General features: G+C 36.8%; 1 protein-coding gene across 1 annotated transcript in view; it reads right to left on the bottom strand.

Moving 5' to 3' along the window:
- Positions 1–18266, bottom strand: part of OTOGL (otogelin like) — a 117727-nt gene that overhangs the window by 75983 nt on the left and 23478 nt on the right. The window contains exons 12-21 of the mRNA XM_064491228.1: positions 17886–17932; positions 17308–17453; positions 16005–16128; positions 13937–14114; positions 10675–10799; positions 7729–7938; positions 5696–5861; positions 4454–4528; positions 1939–1991; positions 188–350 (exon numbers count right to left, since the gene is read on the bottom strand). Coding sequence (XP_064347298.1) covers positions 188–350; positions 1939–1991; positions 4454–4528; positions 5696–5861; positions 7729–7938; positions 10675–10799; positions 13937–14114; positions 16005–16128; positions 17308–17453; positions 17886–17932 — 1287 coding nt within the window. The remainder of the gene's footprint in view (positions 1–187; positions 351–1938; positions 1992–4453; positions 4529–5695; positions 5862–7728; positions 7939–10674; positions 10800–13936; positions 14115–16004; positions 16129–17307; positions 17454–17885; positions 17933–18266) is intronic.

Here is an 18266-nt window from a genome sequence, read left to right as displayed (position 1 = left end):
GATACAATATATGTGATGTATGACATGAGCATAGAAAAATAATTACAATAGTCCTCTAGTCACCAACTTAATGTCAACCACCAGTCAGAACAACAATTGTAGCTATTTCTGTAAATAATGTTTTTAAGTGCTTTGTGTTTTCTGTCAAATCCTGAACGTTCAGTATCATCAGCAAAGAGAGCCTTACCCTGGAGCACAAACACAGCCACTTATGCAGGGTGATGATGGGGCACAAGTGAAGTTCATAGCCAGGTTTGCACAGGTAGTTTCACAATTTACACCACCAGCTGGTAATTCAGGGTCAGGAAACCTGCAGTCGAAATACTGTTTTCCCTCGGGGCAGATGTGAACTTCAGGGACAAGGCACAGATAAATTACCTTTAACTTTGTATTTACTCCATACACACCTAATCATATTGACATGCATTTGTCATCAAAACAGAATTCATCATAGAATACAGTGAATTTTACCAGTTATAACAGACCCTCCTCTGTGATGTCTGGTTCACGAGCTTACAAACATTCCCTAGCCAGATTTCCTTTAATCACCTGAATTTTCAAAATCTATTTCAAGTTTGAAAAACTTAGCTGCCTTCCATAAGCCAATAACTGAACAACTAGTATATAATTTTCTGAGGTCCAGAAACACGGTATTTTGGTTAATCCACACATACCGCATCAATTTTTGAGGACTGACAGTACAGTATATTTAAACTTCTACAAAGCTACGCACCTACAACAAACACACAATATAATTTGGATCTTGCTTCACCTCTGAGTCATTATTTACATCAATCCTCACTATAATGTAGATGTGCAGAAAATGAACATAATGATAGGCAAGGTAGGGGCTACATATTGCTCCAGAAAGCTTTTAGATTCAGAGGGATTAAATAACACCCCTTGTCTGGGGCCAAAAGGAATCTTGAAGATTCCTCTGTGAGAAGTCTGGCCACCTGGGCTTCCTTTTCTCCAATTGAGCCACCCTGAAGCAAATGGGGTGAGGCAGGGAGGGCCCAGGGACTACCAAACAGGTGTGGGGTCCATGCACATAACGCTGGAAAGAAGGCCTGGGCAGCCTGAATCCTCACAAAGTAAGTCCAGGGCACATAATTCAGAACTCATTCATAAAATATATATATAACTTTGCAAATAAATAACAGAGCAATAGCTAACAATTTGTTTTACCAGCCTACACTCTTTCTGTCCAGTAAAGTAAACAGAAGGTAGTTTTATTATTTGCCTAGAATTTCCCCACAGTGACTAAATACTGGAGGCTTTTTGTGTGGTGAAAATAAAGAACATAAAGGAGCCTTTAATGTATAGGATCTTCAGGAATGATATGCAGCCGTACAGTGATAGTCTCCCGAGAGACGGCAGTTGATATCAGTTTACACACCATTTTTAATTGACAGCTGCTTGTCTGAAAGCCTGGCTCCCCATAACATAGCCCAGGAACCAGTGGCATGAGCATGACTTTGGCCGTCAACAGACATGTCTCAGGCCTCAGCGCTGATCCCCGGGTGACGAGGTGCACATTAGAATCTGAGAAGTGCTGGTCTGGAGTAGGGTCTCCCGACTGCTGCTGCACAAGTGAGTTCCAACAGGTGCCTGGATACATCTCCCCAAAGCCACTGGGGCACCTGGGGGGGGGGTTGGTGGCATCGAGGTGGCATCCCTGGGTTGATCAGCTCTGCCCCTAAGCAGCCTTAGAAGGCTTACCCCACATTGTCCTACGAATGTTGTAATTCCACATGTGAAAAAAGCTAGGAAGTACCGGAGTACCATGTTGAGAAACATTCCCAAGGCTGTATTCATGCACATTGGCAAGGACAGTTGTGATGGATTAACAACTTCTGCCCTAAGAGTAGGGGCAGATGCAAGATTAATAACTTAAAGCCATATTCTCTTTAAGGAAAGCATCTATCTAGATCTTACCAGTAGAGGGCGTTGCTAATTCATCACATTTCACAGTCCCATTTGAACACTGGCTAGTAGAATTAAACAAAGAGTTAATTCATGACCCAAATCTCAGGTTTTTTTCTATATTTCAAAAACAATATAACATGCAAGAATTGACTAATTACATATACAAATATTATTTTTCCCACAGAATTTCTTACAAATAAGTTACTGGTTTAGGTCCGATTTGAAGACAGCTATTTCAGTTCAACACATTTTTATCAAACACCTATATGTGTGGGGCACTGTGGTAGGCATGGGGACCTCAGAGACCAAACTTCATAGTTTTGACCCAAATGCTTATATATATTCTAGTAGGAGAGAAAGACATACAAATAAATAATTCACCTAGTGTGACACGCAACATAGAAATTTAAGATATAGAAGTAAAACACAGAAAAATGTTTAAAAATCTACTCACAGTTGACATCAAGGGCTGTCAAAGAAGATAAGGTCTGGAAAATTTTGAAGAAGGGATGGAGGTTTGATACAGATAAGGTAGGAAGGCTGTCACACTCAGTGGGGATGTAGTTCAAAGCCACGTAGGGGCAGAACAGCTTTCTACGCAACAAAGTGCCACGTGGGAAGTGACAGGAGATGCAGATGGCAAAGAATCAAAGGCGAGCTCCTATTAAGATGCTAAGACTTTATCCCTAAAGTGAGTCACTGAAGTGAAAAGTGATACGGTTGGTTTGAATTCTTAGAAAAGTCATTCTGGCAGCGGTGTTGAAAACAGAGTGGAGTCATGTCTTGCAACTTAAGTCTCCAGTTAGAGAATAAGGCAAAAATGAAATACAGGTAAAATGCATCTTGAAAATCCCTTAAGAGTACATCATGAGAAGGAAAAACACACCAGGTCTCAGTAACGCCAACATAACCAGGTTCTCCTCCAGCTCTGGACTAGGTGGTGTTTTCTATATTTGAGCCCAGATGAAGAAGCTGACTAGCAGAGAAGGGCCACGTCATGTGAAGAATAGGCTTATGCCTCATCTGACATTAGGATGACACTTAGAAATGTGACTCACTCACACCGTGAGCGGCAGAGAGGACTGAGACAGACAGAGCCCAGGTCACAGATCAGCACTTTCACATCAGACTTATCCTGGGACAGAGGCTTTTTGGAAGAAATGGAAAATGAGATCGTGGCAATAATGTTTTCTTTTTTTTTCTCACTGAGGTGGGAAGTTTCCTCTGCTTTTGCCAAGTTTACCTAAATAAATTCAACTATGTTAAATTTGAGAGAGAGATGACATCCTGGTAGAATGGAAAGAGACAAGACTAGAGATAAGAAAACCAGGTAGATAAACCCAGAGAGACATTGGTAAGGCAGTGGCGATGGAAAGGAAGGAATGGATTTCAAATGCATGTCAAAAATAAAATCCACAGTCACTGGGGGTTTACTGGATGCAGGTGTTGAGAGGAGGAAGGTGTCAAAGATGACTCCTAGATTTCTATCTTGGGAAACTGTGGCCACTAGTACAAGGTCCAAGAGATGTTGCCTTTGTATCTTCATTGATGGGTGAAAGGAAGGGAAATGGAAATGCCAATAAATATAAATTGTAGATAAACAATATTCTGCCATGAATAGAAATAAGCTGCAGAGCAAAACAGGAAACAAAGCAAGCGTTGCTGAGCCAGGCTGTTCGAGAATGAATCCCGGCTTCATCACCAGGTTGCTTAACTGCCTGTGCCGCATCTTCCTCACCTGTGAACTGGGCCTGCAGCAACAGCACCTGTCTCTTAGGGTCACACTGATGAGCAACTGTTTTAATAACAGATATGAAGCACTTAGAATGGCGCCAGGACTACAGAAGGTGCACAGTAATGGTTAGGCAGCATTATTGTTACTGTTCCCTTGTGTCTATTATCATCTGTGGGCTCCGATGGAGCAACTAAGAGAGGGAGGTTAGGAGTTGGATACGGATCCATGAGGACTGCTGCATGCACCGTCTGCATTTTAAACAGGTTGCCACCCGAATGAGTGTCATCCTAGGAATAAGTGTTATCTCACTGGGATCGCTGTCTGTAGGGAGGCAGCCTTCTGACTCCAGAGCGTGACATGGTTAATTCCATTCTAGAATTGCTTTTTCTGAGCCAGTTGTTGAACCACAAAACTAAAACCCCTTAGTAATTTACAGTATTTGAATCCTCATCTCATCCTTAACTTTTATCTGAGAACTAAACTGATCAAAGATCTCCCATTTCACTGCTTCACACTTCAATTCATGGCTCTTTTCTGCAGTTATGAGCACAAGACATAGGCACTCCACGTTGAAACATTATATATATGTGGTTTAATATACCTATTTATTATAGTTTAATATATATGTATAAATGTAATATACATATGGTTTGAAAGTTTATATTAAGATTATCAAACTACATCAAGATTATCAAACTACAGAAGTCATATTTCAATTTATGGTTTTGGTTAAAAAGTTATATGAGTACATGTTATTGGTTAAGGAAAATCACCATCCCTGAAATTTACCATAAGCCTGAGGGTGTTGGGATGAGCTCCCCAGGTTGGTAAATGCTGCCTCTGTAATGACACCGGCAGTGAAATCTGTTAAGAAGAAAAAAAAAAGGATTAAATTAACAAAATACGATAAATACTAAAAAAAAAAACCCACTGAAATTAAAGCAGACCATATGCTCTATATTGGTAATTTTCAGGCACACTCTAACCAAGATACTGTTCTATGAGAGTCTGTTCAATTTTGTTATACAAATAGCAGAAACCATTTAAATGTGACGTCTTGGGCAGCTTCAGATTTTGTTTTCTAAAATTCAAACTATGTATTGTTTTAGTCACGATACAGACTGTGTTGTTTTCATCACCCCCCCCCCCAAAAAAAGCCCCAGAAGGCACTTCAGGGAAACACAACCAGTGTATCATTTAGCCCAATGTATACAACTCTATCTCACGTGAGATTAGAGAGATTTCTGAGTGCTGAGAGACATTACAATCCTGCTACTAAAATCTGCCCCATGACAGTGAAACATACACCTTGCTTTTATTTTTGATATGGCAAAAGCAAGTAGGGATAAACTTCAGACTTAACCATCAGATTCCTTAACTCTTTCTATAGCAATCTGAACATGTACAGGGTTTAAAAAAATTTAAAAAATAAGGGTAAAGGTATCAAGAAATACTAAAGAAACAACTCACAAGCAGATCTTTGCACATATGCACACTTACTTTATGGAAAAAATGACTGTTCAACAGTGGAGAAAATTTATTTTTCCAATAAATAGTGCTGAGTCAATCAGATTAAGAAAGAAAGAGAAAGAAAGGAAGAAAAGAAAGGAAGAAGAAGGGAGGAAGGAAGAGAAAGAAAGAAAGAAAGAAAGAAAGAAAGAAAGAAAGAAAGAAAGAAAGAAAGAAAGAAAGAAAGAAAGAAAGAAAGAAAGAAGGAAAGAAGGAAAGAAGGAAAGAAGGAAAGAAAGAAAGAAAGAAAGAAAGAAAGAAAGAAAGAAAGAAAGAAAGAAAGAAAGAAAGAAGGAAGGAAAGAAGGAAAGAAGGAAAGAAAGAAAGAAAGAAAGAAAGAAAGAAAGAAAGAAAGAAAGAAAGAAAGAAAGAAAGAAAGAAAGAAAGAAAGAAAGAAAGAAAGAAAGAAAGAAAGAAAGAAAGAAAGAAAGAAAGAAAGAAAACAGTCATGAAAGCCCATTTATCCTGTATGGGAGGAAGGAGATAAAAGATGGATGCCGTCAGCCCATTTCGGTGACGTACATGGGCACGCAAAAGCTGAGTGTGTCTTCGTAGTATTTGCCTTCGGGACAGTTGCAGCCTTCAGCACAGTCATCGGTACACTGTTCCGGGGAAGAGAGAGAGATGCAGGAGCGGCGACAGAAGGAGGCGCAGTGATGGTACAGCATGCCTTTCTGACACACCAGCCCTGAGGATGAAGGAGCATCAGCTGAGGGAGATTTCCACAGGGCACAGAAGCATTTTATGCTGGGCTATAGGTCTATGATAGACATGTATCGTGACAAAGAAGATATCCTGCATCAACAAACCTAGAACATTATGGAATTCTATATCAGGTGTAAATAAACAAACAATTCTTTGCTTCAATAGAAGTACAACAGAAGAAGGATAAAATTCTATGTGAACTATCTTTAAGTGTGACATTAAGAGCCTGTGCCATAACTTAAAAAAAATATTTAAGGTATTTTATACATCTAAATAAACTTCTTGTCCTCACATTTTAAATCTCTCTACTGCTATGCTGATATTATCGTCTTTACGGCATGATTTAAATCTAAGAAAACTTTTAGTCTTCTACAAACAAGACAAAACTTGACTTCATTGATATATACTTGTAGCTCCTGTTTTTTGCCTTTTTAATCATGTTTATACTTTTCCCTCAACCCTTCCAGTGTCTTTTTAGAACAAACTGACTACAGTAGGCAAACTAAAATAATCTAAAAACACTCATACAAACAATTAAAAAATGCTGGCTAAAACATAATTGAAATTATGGTAAACATACAATTGCTCTTGTGAGAGAAAAAAGGGGGTTGGAGGGTCACCTCCCCAAATGAAAGAAGTAAAGAGAGAAATAAAATCCAGAACTTTAGGTAGAGGAAGGAAGGATGGGTCCCAGCAAACTCGGGCCTTATGTTTAACTCTTGTGGGAATGGAAAATGAAAGTTGGTCCTTTTACAAGGCAAGGAGTTGGGAGACCCTTAACTTGGACCTTCTAAAAAAATCTCCATCCCGAGTAAGACTACAGCAGAGATCAGCAAACTTTTTTTGTGAAGGGCTAAATGGTGAATAGTGTTAACTCTGCAGGCCACATAGTCTCTGTCACAACTACCTGTGCAGATGAAAAGCAGTCACAGACAGTGTGCACACATCTGGGCGGTAAGCCTTACTTATGAACACACAAGAAGCCCATGGGTGTAATCTGCCAGCTCTTGGACTAGAAGAAATCTCTATGAAGCACCAGGAATGCTTCTCTAACTCTGTGGGGTCCCTGGTGAAATAAAGTATCCTCTGAGAAATCAAATTCCAGGTTTACATCCTGCACAGGTTTGGTACATGAATTTACATTACTTTTATATTTACATTATTTTTGTCTTAGAAAGCCCAGCTGGAGAAATTAACACCCAATCTGGCCAGTGATGCCCCTGGAGTAATAGGAAAAAGTTTTGTGAAACAACTGGGGGATGGAGAGGTGGCGAGAACAATGTTTCTGAAACCCAGGTCACAAAAGATTCAAAAAGGGCAGCCTTGATAAAGATTAGCTTATAAAAGAAATTATTAAACAATAAGGAAAGGAAACAATCTCCCATGCTTGAGAACAACGGACATCATAACCATGAGGATTCAAGCCCTAAGAACTTGAGATGATTATTGCCTATTGTATAATTTACCTATTTAACTACAAATCACCTGTGGCACTGTATCACATAATGCTTTTCCAAACTTTCCAACACTTACATATGACATTTCTATGATAAGAATTGTTTTTCAAATTTTTCAAATTATTTCAGTTGCATACATTAAACCATACAGCTATATCCTAATTTTGTTTATGGTAAAAACAGTTAAAAGCTCTTGGTCTTAATCCAACAGAGCTCCAATGTTAAGAAATAAAATATTTTATCTTTTTTCCATGTTTGCCCATTATAATAATATTTCAAATGACTTAAGCAATACTGACTTTTCATTAAGAATTAATGGAAGTAATTACATATGCAAAAATCTCTGACGTGTTATCTGATCACCTTTATGGGCACCAATGCCATTATACTCACCGCAGAATGAAACCTGAGCTCTGAAGTCGATGGGAACACCACGCTGGCCGCAGAGATAAGCATAGTGGGCGAGGGCATTGCACAGGCAGGCGCTGCCACATCTGCATGCGTCGTGGCGGCAGAGCTGATAGTACAGCCCAGGGCTGATGTAGACGTGGCAGGGGGTAAAGAGGTCTTGGTGGATAACATCACAGTGTGCTGCGTATCCGACTAACAGACAAAGAACCCCATCAGCACCTCACTTACTAGTCCAGCTCCTACCCCTGAGTATCAAATTCCAGCCCTATCCAAGCATCTTGCTTTCCTAGAAATACACTGTATTGCATATTGCCTTCAGTAAGAGCCAACATTTTCAGCTTACACTGTTTTCTTTTGAGGGGGGTGGTTTTTACTTTTGGTAATATTGGTGACAGCACTTAATCCATATTTAATATTCTTTAAGCAAAAAAAAAAAAAAAAAAAAGAATTGTATTATACCTGAGTACCTTGAGTAACAGAAGGGTTAACTGATAGACGTAGCCTCAATTAGCCCATTGCCTGAGGATCATCTCAGGATATCGTCACAATTCTGCTATAAAGAACTGAAGAGCTTGGGAGGTTTAATTCCAGACATCCGCGTACAGTACAAACAGTTGCCAGATTGCGGATGTCATGGCAACTCCCTGACACAACTGTCCAGGAAGGACTGGAATCATCTCACTCCAGTGCAGGCTCTAAGGTGAATGGTAAAGAGGCAGATGTCACGGAGTCACGGAACACAGTATCTGCACAAGGCACAGTGCACAATGTCTGGCAAATAATAGGAGCTTGATCATGTTTGACAAATGAATCTATGAATGCATGAATAAATGAATAAGGAATGGAAACGGAATGGAACATAAGCCAAAAGCTATGAGGTACAACTACCAAGCCATTTGGGGGGAATCTGTATAATCACTTCTTGAAATGTGTTGACTTTTCCCTTAAGAATCGCTGATCAGATATTACTCTTTATAGGAATAACCAAATTTGACAGAACAATCTAGATTTCACCTTTCTGAAAAAGCCAAGTCCTTTGATTTCTTAGTGCAATGGACCTCAGCTGCACTGATTTCCTCACAGATGAAATTAGTCTATCTTTGAGTTGTCGTTGTCTTTCAAAGACAAAATGAGCTGCTAGAGATGAGAATTTTTTCACTACAAAGGAATTACACTGAATTTGTTTTGTTGAGTATTTTAAATATATTTATTATTGGAACCACGTGGTAATTATCTGAGTATTACCTTTTTGCATTGTTATGCACCAGTATATGAAAACAAATGACTTAGACCATAACAGTGTATGGTTGGCATGTACACTACTAATTCCCAGGATCTCCAAGCAAGGGCTTTTATTGCATACCCTAAGGATTTATAGATCAAAAAATATTCCTGTTGACATTAAGTAAATGACCCAGGAAATCCTTGTTAAAAGATTCAGAATCCACATCAGAGTTGACTTTTATCTATTTATTTTCCTTTCTTTGGGAATCTTTTTGAATTTACCTATTTGAAATTCAAAAAAAAATTCATGGCAAAAGTAAAGAAGGTACATTTAAAATACATGTCATAGAAGACACAAGATATGGAGACAAAAGTGATTTTTTAAAAATGTAACAAAATGGCATGTAATAAAGGAGGTCATTTAAAGAAACAACCAGAGGGCAACTGAATTTATCAACTGGACTCTACTCCAACTTGTATGTGTTATTAAAAACATAGAAAACAAGTTTATTGCCATATCAAGAAGGGAACTGAAAAGGTCAGAAACCAACTGAGCAAGAAGAATGGAAAGAGAAGGACTAGACTTATTAGCAAAAAACTGAGAATAGAATAGGGGGGAAAGTACTGTTAAATGGGAGTGAAATTAAAAGCATTGAATCATAGAGACCAAAGGACTCTAGTCTAGTCCTCTTATTACAGATAGGAAAAATGACCAGAGAAGTTAACCATCTTCTTCAAGTTTAGAAGTTGGCTTAGATAGAAAGACAGCACTAAAAGCAAGATTATTTTGTGTTCTTCCCAATACACCAAAACGATAAGTTAATAATAAAGACCATCTAGCAATCAATAGAATCCTTCCAAACCACCACTACAAAATCTAGAAACTCTACTAACTTCTCATGGGTATTCTATTAATATTAACAATGAATTTTTAAAACTACATGAAAACTAGTAATCTAGCCCAAATATTTAAAGAAAAAAATTAAATTATAAAAATATCGATTTAAGCATGTATATAATTTTTACAAAGTGATTTTACAAAAAAAAATACAATATGTCTTTTTTTGAGCAGTAAAATAGCCTTTCACATGGTCTGCTGTGGCTTTAGTAAAAATATAAAGCCAAAAATTCTTGGCGTGTGAGTTGCACTGTCATTGCAGATTGGAATTCTGGACCATGGCCATCTCACGTTGTTGCACACCTGATGGCACAAAGCTTCTCTGGATCACTGACTTCCTGCTTATGAAGACTCAATATGCCTCTGAGTAGGAACTTGTCATGTGATAGTAATAAACAAGAGAAGTCGCATAAGTTGCCACTATGGAACCGAAGTCAAACATCCCAAGACTGTAACAGCCTTATTAGAATACTTGCAGAGATTTTTTTTTTTTTTTTTTAGCATTTAAAGAATTGGAAATATCCAAAATGCCAGCTCATATTTAGGAAAAGTTGGAGGATTTCTGAACACTTAAAAGAAGTAAATTTATGAATGCAGAGTAGTAAATAAAATAGTCATTTTCTGGAATTCTTTTTAAAAATAACCTAGAATACATGAAGAGGCATGTGAATTAAACAAAAATATATAAGGAATGCCATTGATTTTGTCATAATGGAGAAAATCAGAATTTAAAATCACTATCTAATTTTACAAGGTTACAGTAATACATAGAACTTTTCCCTAAGTTTATAGGCAGGAAGACTTACTGTTTTGTTGGTTGATGTTGCAGGGGTCCACAACAGGAACATGAATAGGTGCAAAACAAGTGGAGGAAACTCTCCAAGCATTTGCATGGAGTTGTGGGGTACCTTCTATCATGCCTGATGGAGAACTAGAAAGTTAAGACAATATTTTTTTTTTGTCTCTTGCATTCATTTCACTTGTTCATAGTCATCAAAAGTTGAAAAAAGAGAATATTTTTTTTTAATTTACAAAGAAATCTTAGGACTTGTAATGTTTTATTATATTTTAAATATACATGATATTCACTTCCTGTTATTAATACTTTACAATGTGTCACACTGTAGACATACATGGTTTTATTTAATAATCATTTCAGCCTTGTGAAGAAAACAGTATTATCCCCATTTTAGAGAGAAGGCAAAACAGAGGCTCAGAGAAACATTAATGTTCACTCAGCTGCAAAGTGTCAGAGCCAAGATTCAAATGCAATTTGCATCAATTTAACAAAGTATCAGTCACATAATCAAACTATCCATATGTGTGTGTGGTTTAGGGAGGCAGAGGTAGGAACCTACGTGATTCTTTTCAGGGTAGAGACAAACGTCCTAAAGAATAAATAGCTTATATTTCTGGTTCAATATTTCAATTTTCATTATGAGGCCTGAAGTACTGAGGTTCCATTGTGCTGTTGGGCAAACCAACCAACTGAAAATTGAGGAGAAACAGTATATGAGGCATTCTTCAGCCAAGTTTACTTACTTCTTCAGTTCCTTCAGCAAACCGAAATAGAAGAGAAATATCTACACTTGAGGCTTATAAACCACAATGGTGTTTAAAAGCTAGACACTAAAATGCCCTGTCCACTAGCCATCAAGGTATATTAACTCATCAGCCAACAGTCAGTGAGTGACAGTCTTTATTGGACGCTCTGACAAACACTGTCAGCACTACTCAGAGAATCGGGTTAGACTGGGTCTCCTGCAGAAAGCTCTTACCAAGCCAAACTTGCCTAATGCAAGCCTTTGGCTACAACATGGCCAAATAGTAGCGTAGTCTTTGTTTCGGCTGAGTGTCCTCATAAACGTAACTATGTTGCTTACCATTTAGCTCAGTCACCATTGCGAAGCTGTATGGAGTTTCTCACCACAGTGACTGAGACGGAGCCTCACAGGCCAGTGCCTGAGGTCCATCACTTGTGTCCTTCCTTTCCCTTTCCCTCCTTTTCCTACTCCTCAAAATGAAACCACTCTAGAACTGTCAAGAATTATAACAAACATCTAATCCAAAAACCTCATTTTGTTGCGATGACTGAGGCTCCAGGAAAGTGCATGACTGACACTAGCTCTTCTCATTCTTCCCTCTCCTTCCCTCTTCACCCCAACAAAGGATAACAAAATAGATCAAGGTGACAGGTGTATTCAAGGTTCCCAGGAAGAACTGGCTCAGAGCCTGGCTCTCTTATTTCATTTAGTTCACTTAAAACAATAAATACCAGAAAAACAAAACAAAAAAGAGAGCTAAAATGTAGCCTCATTTATTTATTCCATTTTCAGATTTTATAAAATAAACTTTTAGCTTGCCAGAGTTAACTTACTATAACAAAGCATACAAAATAAATTTTCAAACAACAAATATTTTCCATTCCACCGTGTTTGCAGATTCACATTAACCTTTGTGAAGCAAAGAATTTTAACTGCACATGCTGGAAAGCTAAACAATGTTGGAAAGTTATCTCTGACTCTGAAATACTATCCTGCACTGTTATCAGGCCTGAATGTTTATACACAGAGAAGACTGGTGCCTTAGAAAGAGGCAGACAGATCTGCCCTGTTAAACATTGACTGCTAACCCACCTTGACAAACAAGGAAGAGAAAGAAGGCTCAACATCTTCCCCACACATCTTGGACAAGCCACTTAATACCATCTCTGTTTCACAAATGTGATAAACATTGATATTCTGACTAATAAATTTTAAAAAAGACCTAAAACAAGTTAATCACACAGGAGACAAAAGGAGTATCTTTTTAAATTAAAAAATTTTTAAATGCCCATCCAAATTCTTTTCTTGACGCCAAATTAAAAGTCTTACCTACACTCAGTTCAACTGTTTACTGCATGTAAGTTTCTATGTTAGTTCCTAAGAATACAAGGGTATTTATTTTCAAAGCCCTCGCAGTTTTCAATGGAAATCAGACAGATTAATGACAAATATTCATTGAAAACAGAGTCAAAATTAACTTTAGTGGGATACTGACTCACTTTCTGAACAAATAGTGACCGAATTGGTTTAGAAAATAAATAGGAGTTCACGAGGAGAATTACAAAGAGGAAAGAGTCTCAAGCAGGAAAATATGCAGAAGTGTTTTTTTAAATGGCATTTGGAGAATGGTTTCTCCATGAAATGTTCCCTGCCTACCCAGCCCACGCTGACCTACTCAAAATGCCTGCTGTCCTGCTAGCCAGGACACTTAACTTTTTGAAATTATCTCCATATTTTTTTCTACAGTGTTTATTAATATTTTGCCTAAAACAAATCATTTCTTAAAGATAGGAGTCTCCTCCCAATCTGCAATATAAACTCCTCGAGGATGGGAAACATGCCTTCCTGCCTTAATGGCCCCACAGTGCTTAGCACAACAGCAGGTACTCAAAGCATTTACGCTAAATTACACACCGTGTCTTTTAGCATGTAGGTGGAAGTGCTTTGTCAATACAAGGGATAGAGATGTATTTCATTGCTTTTTCTTCTAATGAAACACTATCACAAAATTCAATTAACTTAGATGCCATAATGTTACTTTAGAGACATCACTCATATCTCATGATCTCATATCATACCAAATGATATCAATATTATTAAAGTGTAATTTACTATCATTCATACCAAATGACATTCAGATTTTTTTAAGGCAGTGAAATTTTTAAAAAATAGAATGCTGTTAAGCTTGATAGGTGGCAGAGAGCGTGCAACGGGTAGTCATTCTGTGGGTAGCCCTCAGGCTGTGAGCCATACTACCTAAATTCAAAGTGCAGCTCCACTGTATTTGAGCTAAGTGACTTTGAGCTATTTTCATTTGTCACTCTGAAGCCTCTGTTAGTTTCCTTATCTCTAAAACAGAGATACTAATCAGGGGATTACTACCAAATTTAAATACAACAATCCATGTAAAGCTCTTGGAACAATGATGACTAAGCTATTATTAGTAAACATATTTAATGTAAGAATGTATGTCCTCTAAATTACTAGTCATTAAACATGTCAGTTATACAAAGATCATACTTACAGGAAATCATCCCTTATGTTCCCATTAAAAGTGCCACACAGACCCAGCGTTCTTCTTTTCCAGGCACTAGTGAGCTGAATATAAATTCTTTCCCCATCTATTGCAAACAGAATCTTTAAACCAAATGTGGTTTTTAGAAGAATAAATAAGGATGACAGAGTTTGAATTTCAACAATTCCTGCAGGAAAACAACATACATAGATCAGCTTTGAGATGCACAGGCAGTGTCTGAAACGCTAACGTGCTACACCAGGATTCTTCTTACGAGAGACTTCCTCCCAGTTCCTGCCCCTATGCTCCAGGGCCAACTTTTGCTACCTTGTGCCTGCTTTCTTTTCTTCCATTTCCCTTCTGTCCTCCTTTCTGGGTCTTCAGTAGATATTTTTGATAGATTGTCAGGTCCGCATGGAATTTCAGTTGGCAAGCGTCTCATGGTGAAAGTGAACAATCCTTAGACGTTTGAAATCTGATCTCTTTTCCTTAACTCAGGTGTGTATTTGTATATATGTACATGTGTGTGAATTTTTCTCCAAACTGGTCATGAGTCAATAAGGAAGTGGCACTTAAAAAAAAAATTCCCCATTCCCTTGAGATTGCTGGCAAAAGGGAAGCAGATGACTTGAGAAGCACCCTTTATGAGACACTTTAGAAACAAGAAACTTGTATTCAAGACTGAACTTGACTTTTGCCACCAGAAGAGTTGCTCCTTCACCTCTGTTACAATTTCCACCATCAATCTGGTCACCAAACTCAGAAATCTGAGACTCATTCTTTAATCATTTCCTGTCCCTTGTTGCCTTTCCCCAACCAACCCCAATCCAATCCATCACCAAACACACACCACTTTTTTTCTAAATAAATTTTCAATCTGTTTTCTTCTTTCCATCTCTACTATCACTGCCTTGGATCAACTCCTAATTCCTTGTATGCCCTGCTTTAGTAACATCCTAACTGTTCTCCGTGTCTCCTGTCTAACATCTCTTAAAGCCATTTCCATACTGTCATTATAGTGGCTTACCAAAACAAAAAAAAAGGGGAAAAAAGACCATATCATTCTTCTCATTAAAATTGTTTACTTGGTTGAAGCATGAGATTGTTATCTTTGAACATAAAAATGGTCAAATAATAACAACTGCATATTCAATTTCATATCAAGTTCAACATCCTTGGCATCCCATTGAGTGTGACCATGTAATTTATAATACAAATCAAGACAATTTCTGAGAGTGAAAGAGACTGCTATTAATAACTATACTGGAACCCAAGAGTGAGGAAAACCACAATGTATGATGCCCTGCATATAAGGTCTTCCCCATGGGATTAACTTAGATATATAGTAGATACAAACTACTATATATAAAATAGGTAAGGAACAAGGATATATTGTACATCACAGGGAAATATAGTCATTGTTTTGTAATAACTTAAATGGAGTATAATCTATAAAAATATTGAATCACTATGTTGTACATCTGAAACTAATATTGTAAGATAATTATAATTCAATTTAAAAAAAAAAATAAGGCCTCTCCCATTCTCATCCTCATTGAATTCCCTGTTCTCATCTCTAGACATTCTGCACTTACCTTCTTCATGCTGTAGCAATGGAAGCTAGTTACAGTTCCCCCTACACTTAGAATTCTCCTCCTTATATGCCTGGCAAACTTTCCCCATCTCCTTCATCCCAGCAATCCCTCAGTTGTTAATGCTCAATGAGATATCCCTTCCTTCAGAAAACTTTCCTGACCATACCTGCATACCCCTCCCAGTGCTGGGTGAGCTGCACCCAGTCATTTAGACCCCCAAAGTCCCCATGCATATCTTTGAGTTTATCATATTTTTAAGTGGCTGTTTACTTCTATCTCTCCTCTTCCAAACTCTAGGCCACTTGAGACAAACACTAGTTCCCGTAAACGTGGTGGTCTTCACTAAGTCTGGCTGAGGACCTGGCAGCACACAGGCACTCGATAACTGTCAGCTAAGTCAGCCAATGGGAGAAGTCTCCATTTAGGTTGTGCTGTTGTTGTTGTTAATGTAAGAAAAGAACACCAGCAGCATTGCTTCTTACCATTCAGATTGAAGCCTTGATTAGGACTGGTGAGGAGCTGTCCTCCCCTACTAAGGGTCACTTGTTTGTTAAAATCATCTTCCAAAATTAGAGTTATAGACTGAAGGCAGACCAAGCCAAGGTTCTGCATAAAAAATCAAATTATCAATTAAAGGAATGAGAGAGAGAGAGAGAGACATAGGAAGGCACAAGGACAAAAAAAGAAGGAAATGGGAGAAGATGAAGGAGAAAAAGGAGAGAGTACATATACATAAGAATTCTTGGTATATAGAAGATTTGCATCTTATTGTGAATCTTATGTAGCCCTGTTTACTAATAAAATATATCTTTATATAGTACATTAAACACACCACAAACATATGTATACTAAACACAGATTATTAAATAGAAATGTTTTCAATAAAGTGTCAATAATTATTATTTTCCATAACATATAATTAAAGTGCTTTTCCAAATTTATTTGTGGTATATATAAGAAATTCAAAATAGAAAAGAAGATACAGTAGATATAAAAAATATATTTTATATAGACATAAAAAATCAATAGATATGAAAAATTCAATATAGAAAAGAACAAAGAGAATTATGATCCTATGCAGAAAGTTGACTCAAACTCTGACATATAGCAAAGGAAAAAAATCAAACTAAAGGAAAGTAATAAAGTAGTTCAGAATTTTGTTAGAAACAACCATTTTATGTTGGAATTAAACTAGAATAAAAGATTTTGGCAAAATTTTGACTACCTAATTTAGAGAGATGAGTAAAAGATCTGGGTTTCTTTGTTTACAAATTATTGATGTGTTTATTCAAGAAAAGATCTAATAGAAATATTCCAGTGTGCTAAAAAATTCATCATATCTATTTAGAATGGTGTGAAACTTGTTAAATTCTGTCAAAAATCATCTTTAACATAGCAGTTTTGAAGTAACAAAAAAACTTATTGCCTATTGTACAACCATGCATGAAGTATTCCTTAAAACTATGCATAAAAATACCATTTTTAAGGACTAAAATGCAATAAATATGTAGTATTTAGTCTAAGACATATTTGTTTTCATATTTTAATATCTGAAATCAGGATACATGACATAATTAATAGTACAACATAGAGTAACCATCAACATCGTTTCTTTCTTTGTAGTATATAGAATGATACACCTTAACAGTCACTGGTGTCTTATTTTTGAAGAAAACTATACCTATTCATCTTACCATTCTTACCCTAAATAAGTAGTTTGAGTCAAAAAAAAAAAAAAAAAAAAAAAAAAAGAACATCCCTCTGCTCATTTTGAGATGTTCTTACCTGCTCACAGTGAGCTTTCTGTAAAGTAATTGTGAATTTATCTTTCCCAGTTCCTTTTACAAGGATGTATTGGCACATTCCAATGAAAGAATAATGTCGACCATCAAAAGTAGTAAAATGAGAATCACCCACAACGGAGCACTGAACTACAAAAAAGAAGAAGGAGGAGGAGGAGAGGAGGGGAGGAGAAGGAGGAAGAAATTATATTTTTTCTTAAAAATATATGGTCAACTTAGGGTAAATATTCATGCATCTGAAAGAATAACTAAAGTGTTTAAAATTAATTAGTTTGACAGATTTACTAAATTATGTTATTCAATTTAAATTAAAATTTATTAAATGATAGGTGTTCACATATTTTTTAGATTTTGTATTACTTGTACTATTTTAATACATTTTTATCAAAGGTGTCTGCTCATACCTGTCATTTATTCAATTTTAAACTTATCCTCTGACAATTTGGATTTATAGATCATTGCATCTCATCTTATGAGAGATGGCCTTATAAAAATCAGTGTTCTCTTCCTCTTCAATTTCAAAAAAAAGATATTTTCTTTAAAAACATTTAAAAAGATTACCTGGACAGTCATGCTCAGTGCAGTTCCAAACTCCACCAACACATACACTAAATGAAATGATAAAAATATTAATCTATTTGTATAGAGAAACTGATTAGTGTTTGCAATAATGTATTGGTTAACGTACCAAAATGTATCATAGTCTTTGGGTTTGGAATAATCTGACCTGAAAAATATCTCCTCAAAATTTCAATTAGCTGATAAATTATTATCTATTGCATGCCATATTTAAAAATCTATAAAGGTGATATGAAGGGAATACAGATTAGTCAAGAACAAAAATACTAAGCAAACAGAGAACTTCTATTTCTGTCCTTCTCTCATCGCTTAAGCCAAAAAAGTTCACACACAATAAAGTATTTACCTATAGCATTAGAGAAG

This window comes from Camelus dromedarius, chromosome 11 (assembly GCF_036321535.1).
Source record: "Camelus dromedarius isolate mCamDro1 chromosome 11, mCamDro1.pat, whole genome shotgun sequence".
Classification (NCBI taxonomy): domain Eukaryota; kingdom Metazoa; phylum Chordata; class Mammalia; order Artiodactyla; family Camelidae; genus Camelus; species Camelus dromedarius.
This window is presented reverse-complemented; position numbering and strand designations above follow the sequence as displayed.